Here is a 19,492-nt window from a genome sequence, read left to right as displayed (position 1 = left end):
GCTCCTCCCAGGAGAGAGCAGCCCCAGGACACACAGGCAGGTGATACCTTGAAATCCCAGGAGGGACAGCATTCAAGGAGACGCGCCCCCAACACTGTCTGGGCAGGCCTGATGCATCGGGGAGATCCGATAGGGATCACGCGGTGCATCCTTGAAGCTCTGCTGGAGGTTTCTTTAGCCTGGTTTGGCTCTGCCGGACTCCTAGGACCGGGGGACCAAGGCGACGATCCCCCGGAGAGGAGGGGCCACAGCCCAGCGCCAACTTACTGCCACGGAGGGGTTCTGCTCCGCCAAGCTGCTGCGACCCGTCCCCAGGCAACGGTGGCGGTCACTGTGACGCAATCACCGGCTCGGCGATCGCGCCTGGTGACGCGCCCACGGCGCATGCGCATTCGCGTGCCCGGCTGGCGCTGCAGCAGCGTCAGGGCTCTCCGGCTGCAGCCCTATAGGAAAATGGTGGAGGCCGTGCAGGCGGCGGCCGGAGGAAGGAGTCTGAGTGAGACCAGCAGCGCAGGACCCCGACAATCCTGACCTCAGTGCCTACTTGAGCCCACTTTGTGTTCGGGTCTGGGTGGAGGAGGAGGCACTACAGACCGTGAGGTGGGCACTCAGGACTGCTCTCTAATTTGATTCCGGATTGGACGGTGTGGGCAGGAATCGGGTCCCATGGGGCTGGGGATCCAATCTGGTGAGGAGTGGAGGGGTCACTGGGGCAGCAAAACATATCTGAGACCCCAGTGGAGGGTGTGAGTAGGACATTCCCCCACCCCATGAGCTGACTGCCCCGCTTCGACCTGGGCCTCTCAGGGCCCTGTCCTGGTCTCCAAGCCCAGGGCCTCCTGCTTCTCAGCACTGCTGTGGAGAAAAGGCGGAAACAAGAACAAAGGCAAGCCCAATGCGGAGCAGAGGTGGCAACACCTGAAACTGGCATCCCATGGGGGCAGATAAGGTGGAGAGAGTGTCTCAGAGGCCTTTTGGGGTGAATTCAAGCCTGAAAGGGATGTCCAGGCATGCAGCCGAGGACCACTGAGGATCGCCCAAGAAAGCGAAGCACAAACAAAGCACACCTGGAACCACAGGAGGGCCTATGCCAGAGTCCAAGCCTCGTCCAGGGATTCCTGCCAGAGGAGCCAAGAGGATCCTGCAAACTGCAAACCACCCCAACTCCCACACCGGGATCACAACCCACCACCGGGCCTGCACCCAGCAAACCCCAGTCCCTTTTGCTCCGTGAAATCCGTGGCAACCAAAAGGTGCAGTGCTGAGAGGCAGTCCCAGCCAGGAACAGAGCAATGGAAGACCCCTCAACAATGAGAAAACACCAGCAGATGAGATGAAACATAGCCTTGATTAGAAGGCAAAGACCAGCTACGGCTGGCTACCTCTCATCCTATGTGAATCATGCAGCCAACTGATGCAACAGGGAGACCAAGAGTTTCCTTGTTGGCGGAAGCTACGGGCACCCACGGTTCCACGAGCGTCACAGCTATCCAGTCATTAAGAAATGCGAGTGTTGAGAAGGAAACACTCATCACGTACATCCCCGCCAAGGCGGTCCTGGACGAACTGGGAAACGTTTGCTGTGGAGGACATTCTGGAGGACTATGAGCCAGACCAAGGAAAACCTGGGCCCACGAGCATCAGGGAAGGCAAGAAAAGAGGGAGGACAGAGTAGAGGCCGCAGCCCAGGCAGGATCAATCCATCCCACTCCCTTGTGGCTCGGGGAACCAGGGTCCAACAGGGGACCTGGCAAGAAAGGCCACAGTTTGCGGTCTAAAGGATCTCTGAAATTCGTGTCTTCTGTCGCCAGCACAGCGCCATAGTGTGGACAAGGTTGTACACTGAAGAGGAAAAGGGGATGGTGTTGGAAGCAGTTTCTTTGACATCTTTCTGCACCTGTTCTGCAGGTGAAGGTGCCAGACCCCCTCCACAGCTCAGCGGATTGTATCCTCACCCCCATCTGACCTTTTTTCTGCACACATGCTTTAATCCAGAATGAAATCCGAAGAGGATGAAGGCGTGCCCGCCTCACGTCCTGAAGCTCCGGTTCCGCCAGTCACCGAATTAGAAGCGGGCTCAAGGGGGGGTCCTGAGGACAGGACGGCTAGGGTCCGTTCAGCCTTGGGTGCACCACAGGACCATGGACCCCCGGAGGAATTTGTTCTTGGGTGTGGTGTGCCCGTCTTCTTTCTGGAAGAGTGGCCCCCTTGGGGTGGGGAGGTGATTTGGACGCCTGCGGGTCTCAGCCAGCACCCCCACTTCACCGAGGCTTTAGGAACCAAGAGCAAAACAAAGAACGCTTGGCCCCGCAACCCAAGCCCGGCCAAAGAGAGGGGCGCATCAGAGAGTAGGCGCACTACAGAGAAACCGCGCTCCACTGCTCGAGCCACATTCCTTTCACGGGACACCACACACACTCACACACACACACACACACACACACACAGAGACATCCAACATTCGCGCAGAAACACACACAGCCAAGCAGCTCCTGAGGCTGCGGGGTTCTGCTCCCTGCCAGGAAGCCCTTCCGGGAAGAGAACAGCCCTGGGAAACACAGGCCGTACCTCGAAATCCCCGCGGGACAGCTGTCAAGGAGACACACCCCCACACCATCTAGTCATGCCCGACGCATCCTGGGGATCCTTAGGGATCACGTGGTGCCTCCTTGAATCTCCGCTTGAGGTTTCTTCAGCCAGGTTCGGCCCTGCCCGACTACTAGGATCGCGGGGACCATGGCGACTATCCGGCGGAGAGCGGACGCACTGCCACAGACGGCTTCTGCCCCGCCAAGCCGCTGGGGCCAGTCCCCCGGCAACGGCGGCGGTCACTGTGACGTGAGCTCCCCCCGGCCCTGAGTGAGACCAGCGCTGGCGCCTGGAGATCGCGCCTGGCGCATGCGCTTTCGCGTTCTAGCTTTGTGGGCCGCCATTGTCAGGCCTCGCAGGCTGCAGCCCAGTAGGAAGACAGTGGAGGCCGTGCAGGCGGCGGTTCTGGGAAGGAGACTGCATGCGACAAGCGGCGCAGGATCCTGACTGCCTGACTGTCCTGACCTCAGTGCCTCCTTGAGCCGACCTCGTGTTCGGGTCCGGGTGTAGGACGAGGTGCTTCAGACCGTGAGGCGGGCACTCGGGACTGCTCTTCTGATTTGGTTCCGGATTGGAGGGTGTAGGCCGGAATCGGGTCCCGCGGGGCTGGGGATCCGGTCTGGTGAGGTGTGGAGGGGTCGCTGGTGCCCAGAAACATACCGGATACCCTCGCGGCTGGGGGTGGTTCCAGCAGAACATTCCCCGGCTCCATGAGCTGACTGCCTCCCTTCGATCTGGGCCTCCCAGGGCTCAGGATTCCTGCGTCTCCAGCTCAGGGGCTCCTGCTTCTCAGCACTGCTGTCTGGAAAAGGCGGGAACGAGGACTAACGCAAGCCCCGTGTGGGGCAGAGATGGCAACGCCTGGAACTAGCTTTTCATGGGGCAGATAACGTGGATAGAGGGTTCCAACTACATCTCCCTTTATTCTACCCCATACTACTAAACCCCACCAGCTATTTGCCTACAAATTGAGTGTATCAGTCAGGACATTAGGACATCAAGATAAAGGACTAGAGTTTGGTAATCAACTACTGGCTTCTCCAGCAGCTCAGAATGTGGCCTGTATACATCACTTAATTCATTCAAGAAATGCGGACTGAGTTCCTACTGTGTGCTGGACACTTTCCTAGAAGTGGGGCACACTGCAGTGTGTGGGACAAAGGCTGGGCCGCTTATAGCTTACGTTCTAGTTGAAGAGAGAGTCAATCAACAACAACATTCTACCTTCAGACATTGGTAAATGCTCCAATGAAAAGACAAGGAAAATGAAAAGGTAAGAAAAGGGATGGAGAGAGATGGGATGAGGGGTGCCTGGGCAAACAACGCAATGATCTGGCGAAAGAGTATGACAATCATGAGGCTGCATGTTTTCCAGTTTCTGCTGCTGAAAAACAGCATCAACACTTCACATCTTTACTTTTCTGTTACATACATACTATTATTTAAATAAAAAATAGTACTAGTTAACTGTGAAAATTTCAATAGGGCAGATTAAACAAATCCTTTACATTTAAACAAATATTTTATGGTTTTTTTAAATCCTCTGATACATTGTTTCAACTGAAAAAAAAAAACCTTCTTTATTTGATATTTAAACTCTTTAGTCTATATTAATGTATATTCTTAAGATACATAAATTTAATACTTTTTTTCGAGACAGGGTCCCATTCTGTCACACAGGCTGGAGTGCTGTGGCTCACTGCAGCCTCCACCTCTCCAGGCCCAGATAATCATCCTGCCTCAGACTCCCCAGTAGTTGGGACCACAGGTGTACATCACCACATCCAGGTAATTTTTTTGTCTTTTTTTGTTGGGATGGGGTTTTGCCATGTTGCCCAGGCTGGTCTCCAACTCCTGGGCTCAAGTGATCTGCCTGCCTTGGTGTCTTAAAGTGTTGGGATTGCAGGCGTGAACCACCACATCCAGCCTAATTTAATATTTTTAAAAAGCAGAATGTAAACATGGTCATGCATTGTGTAATGATGTGGATACTTTCTGAGTAATGCATGGTTAGGTGACTTCATCATTATGTGAACATTAGAGAGTGTACATACGCAAACCTAGGTGATGTAGCCTGGCACACACCTACGCTACATGGTACAGCCTATCACTTCCAGGCTACAAATCCAAGTTGCCTGGATACCGTAGGTGATTCTACTCAATGGTATTCATGTATCTAAATATGTCTAAACATAGAAAGGGTACAGTAAAAATATGGTATAAAAGATAAAAAATGGTATACCTGCAACTGGCACTTACCATGAATGGAGCTTGCAAGACTGGAAGCTATTCCGGGTGAGTCAGCGAGTGAATGTGAAGGCTAGGACAGTACTGTATACTACTGTAGACTTTATATGTACTGTATGCTTAGGCTACACTAAATTTATTTGAATTTTTTCTTTGGTAATAAATTAACCTTAGCTTACTATAACTTCTTTACTTTATAAACCTTTTTAATTTTTAAAAATGTTTTGACTCTCTTGTAAGAAATTACCTTCAGACAAACACATTGTATAGCTGTACACAAATATTTTCTTTATATCATTATTCTATAATCTTCTACTTAAAATAATTTTTTTTAATTTTTAAAAATTTTTATTTTATTTTATTTTGAGACAGTCTTGCTCTCTCGCCCAGGCTGGAGTGCAGTGGTGTGATCTCAACTCACTGCAACCTCCGCTTCCTGGGTTCAAGCAATTCTCTTTCCTCAGCCTCCAGAAATTTTCTATTTCTTAAAAACTTTTTTGTTAAAAACAAAGACACAAACACATTGGCATAGGTACACGCAGTGCCAGGATCACCAAAATGTCATTAGGCCGTAGAAATTTTTCAGCTCCGTAAGAGTTGGAAGAAAAAATAATAATAATACAATTTTATAAAAAGAAAATTTTCAGCTCTGCTATAATCTTATGGGACAACTACTGTATATGTGGTCCCTCACTGACCAAAACATCATTATGTGGCATATGATTATAACAAATGATGGATGGCGAGGTGGTGAAGAAACTGGAACCCTTGTGCATTGCTGGTTGGAATATAAAAAGGTACAGCCACTGTAAAAAAAAAAACAAAAAAAAAACACAAAACAGTTTGGTTATTTCTTAATAAGTTAATCATAGAATTACCATATAACCCAGCAATTTCACTTCTAGGTATACACCCAAAATAACTGAATAAGGGGTTTAAACATAAACTTGTACAAGAATGTTCATAGCAGTACATTTCACAATACCCAAAAGGTGGCAACAACTCAAATGTCCACCAACTGATGGTATTACCCATGCAGTGGAATATTATTCAGCCAGAAAAAGGAATGAAGTACTGAGGCATGCTACAACATGAAGGAACTTTGAGGACATTATGTTAATATGCTATATACTGTGTAATTCTATTTATAGGAAATATCCAGAATAGGCAAATCATTAGAGACTAGAGACAGTAAGCAGATTAGTGGATGCCAGGAGTTTGGGGAAGGGGTGGGAAGAATGGGAAGTGACTGCTTAATGGATACATGGTTTCTTTTTGGGGTGATGAAAATTTTCTGGAACTAGATTGTAGTGATGCTTGCACAGCATTGTAAATGTACTACATGTCACTGAATTACACACTTTAAAGTGGTTTAAATGGTAAATTTTATATTTGTGTATTTTACCATGATAAAAAAAGTCACCTATCACCAACACTTTAGATCCCTTATTGACTCCTTAGACTTCCCACATCCCATGTCCCAGAGACTACCACTCTCCCAAATTCCAAGACCTCGGATACCTGACCCGCTGGGACACCCATACCAATCATAGCGTTCTCTGGACTCCTGAATCATTGAAAACCAAGTATCTGCATCCAGTCATTCATTGGACTTCTTTATCACTACATCCCAGAACTGATTCTCCTCCCCCAACTCCTAAACCCGATTCCTGCCACCCACTTCCCGTTTTCAGTCAATTGCATCCAATTTCTAAACCCCATCTCTCCACAAGACCACACATTGCCATGGTTTCCTCAAAGGACATCTCTCCTGTGGCTGCAGGGCCGCTGCTACAAACCCTCTCCACCCCGCCCCAAGGCTGCCACACACGCTTAGGTGCGGCTTTCTGCTGTGTAGCCAAATGCCCAGGGCGCCCCATTAGAATATGAGATGCTGAGTAATTAATTGCGTCTATGCAGTGAAACCAGGTAGCTGCACCCATTTAGCTGTTTCTCCCTGGGGACGACAATTTTCAAAGATGTGTCCTACAGTACCCACAAACTATCTTTTTCTGACTCCGAGGTTTTGGTTGTTCTAGATAGGGATTACACAGCTTACACTGACCTGCTACCATCCTTTCTGTGGGAACCCCACTCTGAGGCTGTCACTTCTGCAGGAAATCGCTGTCGGCATCTCCTCTCAATCAATACAGTGCTAGTTCTAAGAAAGACATTAGGCCGGGCACGGTGGCTCACGCCTATAATTCCAGCACTTTGGGAGGCCGAGGCAGGTGAATTGCTTGACGTCAGGAGTTCAAGACCAGCCTGACCAACATGGTGAAACCCTGTATCTACTAAGAATACAAAAATTAGCTGGGTGTGGTGGCTCATGCCTGTAATCCCAGCACTTTGGGAGGCCGGGGCAGGAGAATCGCTGAAACCCAGGAGGTGGAGGTTGCAGTGAGCTGAGATCGTGCCACTGCACTCCAGCCTGGGCTGGAGTGAGTGAGACTCTGTCTCAAAAAAAGAAAAGAAAGACAGTAGTGGTCTGCAACCTGCTGTCACTGGTGAATGGTAGGGTATACTGGGCGCCACTATTTTGGAGAAGGTGCCGAACAGCTTAGATTCCACTGCTGGGTGGAGGAACCCAGAAAGGCCATGGCAGAGGGGACTCCTTCCTTCCCATAAGCGCGAATGGCACTGGCCCTGCTGTGTGCCGGTCTGAGAAGAGATAGCTTGGACAAAGACTTGGGAAGGGCAGAGTGACAGGGAAGAAGCCACAGCTAAAGGGAGTGTGAATCCAATGGCACTTTCAAAATTCCTGACCCACAGACAGCGTGTGAGACGTTTATTGTCGTTTTAGGTCACTAAGTTTGGGGGACAATTTGTTATTCAACAAGAATACACCTTCCTTTCTGGTCTCCAACACTCCAGACACATTCCCTTAGGATGTTTGCATTTTTGCATTTCCTGTTCCCTCTGCCTAGAATACAATTTTCTAGACAGTTGCATTATTACATCTCTCATTTCCGTTAGGTCTTTATGCAGAGATCATTTTGAGGGCTTTCCTGGTTACTGCATATAAAATTTAACTCCCCTCCTATTTCATTTTGCTTCCTGACAATTATCAACATTTCTCTTTCTGTTTACTGCTTTAACCCCAGATCCTAGAACGGTGTCCAGTTCATAGTAGGCACGCAGTGTATTCTGTTTAGTGGAGAACTTCCAGCAAGCATATCTAGAATCTGTGCACTCATGGTGCCCAGCAGCAAGTATGTGGCTTACTTAAATTACTATTCCAATACAGTTGCCATTCTCACTCCTCCCTACTTTTTTTTTTTTTTTTTTTTTGAGACGGAGTCTGGCTCTGTCGCCCAGGCTGGAGTGCAGTGGTCGGATCTCAGCTCACTGCAAGCTCCGCCTCCCGGGTTTACACCATTCTCCTGCCTCAGCCTCCCGAGTAGCTGGGACTACAGGCACCCGCCACCTCGCCGGGCTAGTTTTTTGTATTTTTTTAGTAGAGACGGGGTTTCACCGTGTTAGCCAGGATGGTCTTGATTTCCTGACTCGTGATCCGCCCGTCTCGGCCTCCCAAAGTGCTGGGATTACAGGCTTGAGCCACCGCGCCCGGCCTCCTCCCTACTTTAAAATAAGTGTTTCCCTGATGAGGTGGGTGGACTCCAAGATGGCCCCCAATGATCTCTGCTGCCTGGTCGTCTGGAGAGGGAAATTACTCTCATGTGTAATTCCTTCTCTTTGAGTATGGCTGGGACCTATGACTTGTTTCTAATAGAATGCAGCAAAGGTGACAAGACTTCATTTCCATAGCCCTAACTCAACCTTAGACCAAGCCAGGGTGCCGTCTTGTCAGAAAATGGAAACGTTTTCAAGGCTTCATTTGGTTTGAAATGTTTTCCCCCTTTATTTTATGTTTTTCAAATTACAAAAGCAATATATGTGAACAAGACAATGCAAAGGTATTTAGACAACTTATTACCCTTCTCCACCAAGGTAACCAATGAATGTTAACACCTTCGTGTGTATTTTTCTACATGTTTCTATGTTCATATAAACATCCACATGCATATATACACACACAGGAGTTTTCACTTTTTTAAAAAATAGAATTGTATACATTATTATGAAATTTTCCCTTTTCACTTAACAATATATACCATGAACATCCCCACAAATTAGCAAAATTCTAGCTCCCCCATCCCCAGCCAAATTTACTAACTCACACATTTGTGGTATCACAAACAATTTTTCTTTTTTGGTTTTCCTTTTCCCTACACCCCTGACTCCCCCATATCCTACCTGCATTACCCACCTCCCTCCAAGTCAATGCATACCCTTCTACACTTTTCTTCATGCACATAAAATCAAATAAACATATATAGATACCGCTTATTGCTGATAAACACCTAGAGACATTTTGTTAATGATTTACAAAAATGGAGTCATATTTAACACACTTAATATCTACCTTGCATTTTTCACTCAGGAGAACATTGTGGAATTCCACTCAAGTCCACTAGCATAGTTTTAATTTGTGGCTATATTAACATTCTATGGAATGGATATACTATAGTTCTTTCCTTTCTCCAATTTCCCAATTGATGGGTATTTACTTTGATTCTAGTGTTTGCTTTGGTTTTGGGTGTTTATTTTGCCATTAGAAACAACTTTACAATAAACGTCCATGTTCACATGTTCATCTGTCTTTTATGTATTGGGGCTTTTATTTCTAAGGGAAGATTCCCCAAAGTGACATAAGTATTTTAATAATATTTAATAATATTAACAGATTTCTTTTGTTTGTTTGTTTGTTTGTTTTTGAGATGGAATCGTGTTCTGTTGCCCAGGTTGGAGTGCAATGGCACAATCTCGGCTCACTGCAACCTCTGCCTCCCGGGTTCAAGTGATTCTCCTGCCTCAGCCTCCCGAGTAGCTGGGATCACAGGCGCCTGCCATCATGCCCGGCTAATTTTTGTATTTTTAGTAGAGAAGGGTTTTCACCATGCTGGCCAGGCTGTTATTGAACTCCTGACCTCAGGCAATCTGCCTGCCTCGGCCTCTCAAAGTGCTAGGATTACAGGCTTGAGCCACCACGCCCAGCCTAAATATTACCAGATTTCTTTCCAAAAGAGTAACTTGCATTGTTTTTCAAAATTTATTTCTCCACCAGCAGTGTATAACATCTTTTGTTCTGATAGCTAAAAATGCTGTCACATAGTGTTATTTGATTTTAACTTTAAATCTGCATCCCCCAATGACTACTGAGGATAAACATTTTTGGACAGGTCCATCGGCCACTTAGATTTGCTCTTCTCACAATTGTTGCCTCATATTCTTTGCCACGTTTTGCTATTGGGATTTTCCCTGTCCATTTGGTGACTGCCTTCTCTCTGATCAGCTCTACAAATATTTCTCCACAATCTATTATCTCTTGAGTTTGTTGATGGCATCTTTTGTCACCCAAAAGATTGTATCTTTTATGTAGTCAAATGTTTATTTCCTTTTTTCTTTTGCTTTTTTTCTTTTTTTTTGAGATGGAGTCTTGCTCTGTTGCCCAGGCTGGAGTGCAGTGGCACAATCTTAGCTCACTTCAACCCCTGCCTTCTGGGTTCAAGTGATTCTCCTGCCTCAGCCTCCCACGTAGCTGGGACTACAGGCATGTGCCACCACACCCAGATAATTTTTGTATTTTTAGTGGAGATGGGGGTTTCACCATGTTCACAAGACTAGTCTTGAACTCCTAACCTCAGGTGATCCGCCTGCCTCAGCCTCCCAAAGTGTTGGGATTACAGGCATAAGCCACCACGCTCAGCCTTCTAATGCTTATTTCTAAATAGCTTCTGAGTGTCCTGTGTTGGTAATCTCTCCCAACTCCTAGATTGTACATGTAGGTTCCTTTGATTTTAAGAATTCTGTTGCTTTAAAATGTTATGTCTTAAATCCACCCAGAATTTATTTTTGTGCTGTTAATCCAAATTTTCTTCCTTTAATATTAAACGGTTCTTGTTCCAGAATTCTTTTTAAGTAAACTACTCTTTTCCCCTATGGTTTGAGATTCTACCTTTTTCACATATGAGAAAGTTCATATATATCAAAGTCTATTTCTGAATTTTCTACTGTGTTCTAATGATGTATTTACCTGTTCCTTTGCCAATACAATATTAATTTCATTAGAATGACTTCATGTTATCTTCTGGTATCTAGCATGGCATTTAAAATTTTTTAAATTATTATGGATATATAATTGTTATATATATTTATTGGGTACATGAGATGTTTTGATACATGGTATGACTTTTTTCCTATTTTTTTCTCAATGATTCTCAAAAAAAAATCATTGAGATTTAGTCTAATTCCAAAAAAAGTACATATAAATTATTACGTGTTTCTTGTCAGTATGGAGAAAGGCTCTTGATTTTGGTATCCTGCCTTCTTAAAAAGTTAGCTCAAAAAATAATTAGAGTCTTTTCATTTATTGGTGTACAACCATATCACCAGTAAAAATGGATAGTTTTACCTTCTGCTGTTTATACCAATTCATTTCTTTTTATTGCCTTCACTGGAATCTCTAAGACAATGTTGAATTCCTGATTTTTAAAGATGGCTTTGGCATAATACATGCTTTGGGGTTTGGGTGAATTTTTTTTTTTTTTTTTTTTTTTAAGAAAAACCTCTTTAAGTGGTTACCATCTATTACATATTAACACATTCCATGAAATGCCTTCTCAGTATCTGTTGAAAGTTCGTATGATTCTTCTTCTTTAAGTTGTTAATTTGATTGATGTGTTTCCTATTCCTGAACTGGCTTGACATTCTTGGGATGACTCTTACTATGTCATTCTTTGGGTATATGGCTGAATTCTATTTGCCAGTATTTTAATTATAATTTTTGTTTCTATATTCATGAGTAAGACTGGTCTGAAGTTTTCTTTTTTCTTTTTTTTTTTTTTGACAGAGTTTTGCTCTTGTTGCCCAGGCTGGATGGCACGATCTTGGCTCACTGCAACCTCTGCCTCCTGGGTTCAAGCGATTCTCCCGCCTCAGCCTCCCAAGTAGCTGGGACTACAGGCGTGTGACACCACACCTGGCTAATTGTTGTATTCTTAGTAGAGACGGGGTTTCACCATCTTGGCCAGGCTGGTCTCGAACTCCTGACCTCACGATCCACCTGCCTCAGCCTCCCAAAGTGCTGGGGTTACAGGCATGAGCCACTGCACCTGGCAGAAGTTTTCTTTTTTCAACTATCTGTATTTGATTTTGGTGTTAAAACTTATTCTGACTTAATAAAATAAATGAGGAGTATAGTTTATGGATTATATTATATCCATATAATAAATAACACTGGTATTACTCTTTCTTTAAAAGATAGATAGAACTAAGCATGAACTCTTCTGAGCCTGGAGCATTTTCCCATTATAGATCTTTAATAGCTTTTTTTGAGTTTTTCAATGGTAATTATTCTACCAAATTTTCTACTTCTTATTGCAGTTTTCATAATTTAAAGTTTATTAGAAAAGCATCCGCCTCCTCTGTTTAAAAAATATGTTGATTAGAATTGTATGAGTTATCTTTTTATCACTTAAAAAGTCATATTGATATCTGTGGTTATGTCTCCTTTCTCATTCTGGATCAGGCAGTCTTACATGGAGGCAAATCTTGAAAAATGTAGATTCCACATGGCCATTTATTTTCTTACATGGATGACATGGCAACTCAGGGAAGCAGTCTTCTTTCCAAACATTGAAATAATGAAGACCTTGGGATTTAGTGTCCAGGACACTTGCAAGGAAATATAAATGAAAAAAAAAAGAATATTCTTGAATTAATTTGCAGAAGAATAGAGAGAAAAGAAATTCTCCTTCAGTGGTCTATGCATGAAACATTTCTGAGTTATACAAACTGCATATAGAATAGTGTTATCTATGCTACTAATTTGCTACAAGACATTTTAAGCAAGACTAAGAAAATATGAACAGTGTACTGTATACCAGGGTGACACTACATTTTGTCAAATAGTTTACAGTGTTTCATTTACCCAATATCAGGTTCTTAAACTGTTCCTTAGCTTGCATTTTTAACATAAGTAACTACATTTTGGTAAAGTTTTTGGCCAAATTATCAAAATACATTTAAAAACACTGCAGAGGACAATAACAACCTCTATAGCCATTTACGTGTATTACAAAAAGTGGAAAAATGTAGCTGGTATAATAAAGTTCTTTTAAAGATAGTGGGCCATGTCGTTGTTGTTATTTTTTTTTTGTATTGTTAAGACATTAAAAGACAATGATATTTAAAGTGGAAAAGTTTTCTGAATGGCATTCTATATATTGTGTGACATGTGTCTGCTATTCAGATTTTATGTTAATTTCACATTTACAACTCCAAAATACAAATAGTGCTGATTGTATGGCTCACTGTGGAATATACCAGAGTATGCCTTTAAGACTCTTCAGAGATATTTTGTTTTCTGTTGTTATTCCATTTAATACATTTTTAAACATTTACATGCCAGGGTGACCATGCTTATGTTTTATAAAGTATTTTCCAGAAAAGTTTGTATCACAATTAGATCATGATTTCCATTATGATAAAACACTGTCAGTTGGGTGTGGTGGCTCACATCTGTAATCCCAGCACTTTGGAAGGCCGAGGCAGGCGGATCACGAGGTCAGGAGTTTGAGACCAGCCTGGCCAACATGGTGAAACCCCATTTCTACTAAAAATACAAAAATCAGCCAGGTGTGGTGGCAGGTGCCTGTAATCCCAGCTACTTGGGAGACTGAGGCAGGAGAATTGCTTGAACCTGGGAGGCGGAGGTTGCAGTGAGCCAAGATAGTGCCATTGCACTCCAGCCTGGGAAACAGAGAGAGAATCCAACTCAAAAAAAAAAAGCAAACACACATATACACTGTCCAAATTCATTAAAATGAATTCATTAAGATTTCTCCTAAGGATAGATTCCCTACATACCATGAAACCAGATATTTTGCTCAAGTATTTCCCACAATTATTAAGTTTTCATTCCTGTAGGCATTCTTCCGAGCATGAATTTTCTGATGTCTGCTGAGGTTTGGCTTCTGGTAGAAAGCTTTCCCACATTCATTGCACCCATAGGGCTTCTCTCCTGTGTGAGTTCTCCAATGTTTATTGAGGCAGGACTTCTGGCTGAAGGATTTTCCACATTCTCTGCAACGATAGGGTCTTTCTCCCGTGTGCATTTTTCGATGTACATTGAGGTATGACTTCTCACCAAACGATTTCCCGCATTCACTGCAGACAAAGGGTCTCTCTCCTGTATGTGTTCTCTGATGTTCTGTGCGGTGTGACTTCTGGGTAAAGGCTTTCCCACAAAAGAAACATTCAAAGGGTCTTACCCCAGTGTGAATTCTCTGGTGTTTGATGAGGGTTGACTTATGTGAAAAGGCTTTCCCACAGTCAGTGCAGCCATAAGGCTTCTCCCCAGTGTGACTTCTCTGATGCCTAATGAATTCAGACTTGTAGCAGAAGGCTTTCCCACACTCACTACAGACGTGGGGTTTTTCTGTAGGTGGAACCCTCTTCCGTTTGTACACGAGAGAATCACTTACTGCTGGTTTATACGTAAGTGCCGGGTTCTGGGTGAAAGCTTTCTCACAGTGACTGCAACCCCAGGGCTTTTCTCCATTCGGTCGTCTACCATGGTGTATACGCTGAAGCAATTTCTCATAACCATAACACTCATCTTGCTTTTTTGCACAGTTTCTCTTAAAACCAATCAAGTCTAAATTATGGTTCAAATTCTTTCCACAAGGGTTCCAGTTGTTAGGGCTCTGGATTGAAGAAAAAGGGTCAGTGCTCAGAAGTGATATTTTCCCAAACTTACTATATTCACGGCTTTTTTCCTTGGGCAGTGTTTTCTTGCTTATGGCTGCGCCTTGCCTCAAAAGCATGTCTTGCCGTCTTTTCCTCTGGATATTAACTTGCCAGATGTCTTCTGGAGAAAGTACAGTGAATCATCCTTATGAAACTTCATACTACTTGAGAAATGCTCTCAAAATTTAAAGAGTGCACAGCACACAAATAGAGAACATGAACCATAACCCAAAGCACAAACGCAGGGAAGAGTGTTCTATGAGGAAAGAGGATTCTGAACACTGGCACAAATGGAATACAATGTACCATAGAGTATAGAGACCAATAATTTCAAAGAAAACAGGATATTACAGAGCAGAGGGTGGCAAACTTATTCTTAAGGGGTCAGAAAGTAAAGGCTTTGTGGGCCATATGGTCTCCGTCGCAATGACTTAACTCTCCCACCATATCGTGAAAATATAGACGATACGTAAACATAAGAATGTGGCTGTGTTCTAACAAAACTTTATTCACAAAGCAGGTGGCCAATCGGCAGGCCATAGTTTGCTGATCACTGTTATAGAAGAAAGAAGGTGAAATGTTATACAGTACCTTGCTGTCCGGCATGTGGGTTTTCAAGTGGCAATTTTGGCCTTACTTGGAGCTTGTTAGATGTGTAGAATCTGAGGCTCCACCCCAGACCTACTTAATCAGAATCTGCGTTTTAACAAGATGCCCGGGTGATTCCAAACACCTTGGAGTTTAACAAGCACTGGTATAGCGGTCATCCAAGGGTGTATCATATTGGGCTAGTTAGTTACAATATAAACGGCAAAGCACTCTAAGGTGAACGAGATTAAAAAATAAAGTCAACAAAGCTAACTAGAACTTAAGCAAGAGTTCTTAACTTGGTAGGCAGAAATCAGCGGGCTTGTGAACTTTGATAGAAAAGAAATTACATTTTTGTTTTCACTGAGTTCCAACTACAATTGAACATTTTCTTTGACTATGAATGTAAGCAACAAAACACAGTAGTATCAGCACTTCCTGTGACTTGATACTAGTTTGTGAATATTGTTATTTTCAGGTCACATTATTATGTTTATAATCATCTCTTCTTTGAGATCATGATAGTTATTAGACCTGATGTTAGGTCTCATTAATGTATAAATAAAAAAGTACACGTACTATTATATTGCACATTTTGAAAACATTTTGAAGCCGGGCATGGTGGCTCACGCCTGTAATCCCAGCACTTTGGGAGGCCAAGGCAGGTGGATCATCTGAAGTCAGGAGTCAGAGACCAGCCTGACCAACATGGTGAAACCCAGTCTCTACTAAAAATACAAAATAAGCTGGGTGTGGTGGCACATGCCTGTAGTCCCAGCTACCCAGGAGGCTGAGGCAGGAGAATTGCTTGAACCCAGGAGGTGGAGGCTGCAGTGAGCTGAGATCACGCCATCACACTCCGGCCTGGGTAACAGAGCAAAACTCCATCTAAAAAAAAAAGAAAAGAAAATATTTTGATAACTATTTTCTATAATCTTATGAATTTTATTGTATTTTTATACAGAGAAGTGAGGTCTACAGCCTTCAAAAGAATGCCTAAGAAGTCCATGGCACAAAAATAATTAGTAACCCCTCAAAGATATTCAGTCGTGAGATAATCCAGGTCTGATTTTAGGAGATATCAGTGGAAAATTAAAAGTGGGACCAGGCACGATGGCTCACGCCAGTAATCCCAGCACTTTGGGAGGCTAAAGTGGGTAGATCATGAAGTCAGGAGATCAAGACCAGCCTTGCCAAGATGGTGAAACCCCATCTCTACTAAAAATACAAAAATTAGCCAGGTGTGGTGGCATGTGCCTGTAATCCCAGCTACTTGGGAGGCTGAGGCAGAGAATTGCTTAAACCCAGAAGGCGGAGGTTGCAGTTAGCTGAGATGGTGCCACTGCACTCCAGCCTGCGCGACAGAACGAAATTTCGTCTGCAAAAAAAAAAAAAAGTGGAGAAGGACTGGGCATGGTGGCTCATGCCAGTATTTCCAGCACTTTGGGAGGCTGAAGCAGGTGAACTGCTTGAGCCCAAGAGCTTGAGACCAGCCTCAGCGGCATTGCAAAACCTCTTCTCTACAAAAAAATATGAAAACTAGCCAGGTGTGGTAGCGTGAATGTAATCCCAGTTACTCGGGAGGTTAAGAGGTGGAAGGATCGCTTGAGCCCGGGAGGTCGAGGCTGCAGTGAGCCATGATCATGCCACTGCACTCCAGCCTGGGTGACAGAGTGAGACCCTGTCTCAAAAAGAAAAAAAAAAAAAGGCAGTGAGGAAGATTTAAAGCCATTTCTCAGAAGAAAAAAAATCAACAAAACCACACATATGAATGGAACAGTTAGAGTGAGTGGTAAAGGCAGAAGATTCAAAATGACCACACGGTAGCAAAGCTCTGAAATAAAAAGCAAGATGAAGTGGTGTGTGTGTGTGCGTGTGTGTGTGTGTGTGAGGTGAGTGTGTGGCAGGGGTACCAAGGACAAATGAAGACGATTTTCGTTTTTGACACACAAAGAACAGGGGAAGTGCACACCTGTAGTGTAGTCCACAGACTGGTTAAATGCGGGGCTGGGCAGAGCAAGGGGGAGAAAGGGGCCAACACGGCAAAGAGGCTGGTTGTGAGAATCATGTACTCTCAGAATGGGTGAGTTCTTTGAGAGGGTTACACCACTGGAAAGAGAACCAAGTTATGGAAAACAGAAAATGCAATCGTTCCTTGGAAGGAAAATGCTGGGTTTGAGCCAGGGAAATAGATAATAACAGAGTAGTCGGAAAAACAGAGGCTGACTAGATACATTCTTGTGGAATTTGCAGTTATGAAATTTTCAGAACAGAAGAAGAAAAGAAAAGCAGGGCAACTGATAACCAGGATACCACAGTCTCAGGACGGCTGAAGAGCACACTTTAATGGAGAAACACACGCCAGAGAGCGCCAGAAGCAGAAGTTCCGAGGCATCCCTAAGAGTGGGCCATCTATCAACCCTCAGGGTACCATGGGCATTGCTGGAATGTCTCAGAGCTGAAGGGAGAGGGGCAGTGAGTCTGAGTGTTAATCAGCAGTGGTTAAGATGGGCCCAGCTCAGGCATTTCCTTCACACCTCCCCACCCCAACATGGAATTCACCGCTTCCTCTTCTCTGATCCCACAGTCATCTGTCTATGGGAGTGATTTAAATTTGAGTGCAGAAATTAGGGAAAGCAGGTAGCTCTGAAGCATTTCATCTGGAAAGTGTCAGAACGCAGAACAGGAAGCAGGAACGGGAGAATCATAGAAGCTTTTATTTGTAAGAATACCTGCATGTGAAAGATTCTGGAGAAAGAGAGATGGACCGAGCACATAAGGGCAGAGGTGCAATCAAGTAGAGCTGAGAAAAACACTCAGATTCAGGTGTTGGGGTTGCATGGAGGTTAAAGAGGCATTAATGTGGCTGAAGTTCTCGGAGGAAGGTCAAGTCTTTTAAGAGAAGAACGCTGAACAAAATTCCAAAGGTGCCAGCCTCCTTCAGTACCCCTTTTGCTAGATTTATTACACTTACCCCAACAGTGGCAGCCCGGGCATGCTGCCTCACCAATCCATGGTGCTTCTTCCTGCTCCAGCCTGAGGATCACATCTGGTTTGGTGCCTTCATAACCTGTTCCAGGGAAATGATCCAGGCCTTGGACTGAGCTCCTTGGTCTTCAGGGCCTCTCAGGCAGCTTTAAAGGCTGCACAACAGATGTTATACTTGGGAGGGGACTAAACACACACCTTGTCCAGAACCAAATGGAATTAGTAATCCAGGACCACGGAAACTCAAGCCATACCCACTGAGGCAGCAGCACAGGGTAAGAATGCATTCTGTGCCGCCAGAACACTGAGGTTCAAATCCTGACTCTGTTATCTACTAGCTGGGTGACTCTGGGCAAGTTACTTCACCTTTCTGTACCTCAATTTCCTGTAAAAAAGTGGTACTAATAGTAACTACCTCATAAGGCTTTTATGAGGATGAAATGAGTTAATATTTTTAAAGTGGCTAAAACAGTTTCTGGCACATAGAAAGTGCTAGATAATTATTAAATAAATAATTATTTAATAATTCAGATGCTTTTTTTTTTTTTTTTTTTTTGAGACGGAGTTTCACTCTTGTTGCCCAGGCTGGAAGGCAATGGTGTGATCTCAGCTCACTGCAACCTCCGCCTCCCAGGTTCAAGCGATTCTCCTGCCTCAGTCTCCCAAGTAGCTGGGATTACAGGCACCTGCTTCCATACCCAGCTAATTTTTGTATTTTTAGTAGAGACAGGGTTCACCATGTTGGCCAGGCTGGTTTCAAACTCCTGACATCAAGTGATCCACCTGCCTTGGCCTCCCAAAGTACTCCAGTTGCTTTTAGCAACTGAGAAAGGAAAGGTGGTCATTTGAACATAATCTGCATTGTATGGTGAAGGTGTTCTTACCCACTGAGACGAGGTTGCTATAGGTTTCCAGCATCACATCCCGGTACAGGGCCCTTTGAGCAGGACTCAGCCGGTGCCACTCCTCTTGGGTGAAGCCCACAACTACATCTTTGAATGACACAGGTGTCTGTTGAAACAAAAATGACATTGAGTCATGTAGAAAAAAATGTTTGTGCATGGCCAGGCATGGTGGCTCATGCCTGTAATCCCAGCACTTTGGGAGGCCAAGGCAAGAGGATCAGGAGTTCAAGACCAGCCTGGCAAACATGGTGAAACCCCATCTATACTGAAAATACAAAAATTTGCCAGGCATGGTGATGCACACTTGTAATCCCAGCTACTTGGGAGGCTGAGGTGGGAGAATCACTTGAACCTAAGAGGCG

The 19,492-nt window shown here is 44.4% G+C and overlaps 2 protein-coding genes and 1 long non-coding RNA gene across 8 annotated transcripts in view; 1 reads left to right on the top strand and 2 right to left on the bottom strand.

The window, feature by feature from the left end:
- Positions 1-1,129, bottom strand: part of LOC126942118 (uncharacterized) — a 33,929-nt gene extending 32,800 nt beyond the window's left edge. For all 3 annotated transcript variants that reach the window (XR_007721498.1, XM_050769354.1, XM_050769353.1), the window contains exon 1: positions 48-1,129. The gene's annotated coding sequence lies outside the window, so the exon portion shown is untranslated. The remainder of the gene's footprint in view (positions 1-47) is intronic.
- Positions 1,130-3,348: 2,219 nt separating this feature from the next.
- On the top strand, positions 3,349-18,742 carry LOC126942162 (uncharacterized). Its single transcript, XR_007721515.1, has 2 exons — positions 3,349-3,862; positions 17,491-18,742. It is a non-coding gene; the product is annotated as an uncharacterized LOC126942162 (long non-coding RNA).
- Positions 8,678-19,492, bottom strand: part of ZNF793 (zinc finger protein 793) — a 26,772-nt gene continuing 15,957 nt past the window's right edge. For all 4 annotated transcript variants that reach the window (XM_050769226.1, XM_050769225.1, XM_050769224.1 and 1 more), the window contains 3 exons: positions 19,110-19,236; positions 18,212-18,307; positions 8,678-14,770 (listed from right to left, as the gene is read on the bottom strand). In XM_050769226.1, the coding sequence (XP_050625183.1) occupies positions 13,788-14,770; positions 18,212-18,307; positions 19,110-19,236 (1,206 nt within the window). In that variant the 3' untranslated portion in view covers positions 8,678-13,787. The remainder of the gene's footprint in view (positions 14,771-18,211; positions 18,308-19,109; positions 19,237-19,492) is intronic.

The sequence above is a fragment of the Macaca thibetana genome, chromosome 19 (genome assembly GCF_024542745.1).
Source record: "Macaca thibetana thibetana isolate TM-01 chromosome 19, ASM2454274v1, whole genome shotgun sequence".
Taxonomy (NCBI): domain Eukaryota; kingdom Metazoa; phylum Chordata; class Mammalia; order Primates; family Cercopithecidae; genus Macaca; species Macaca thibetana.
This window is presented reverse-complemented; position numbering and strand designations above follow the sequence as displayed.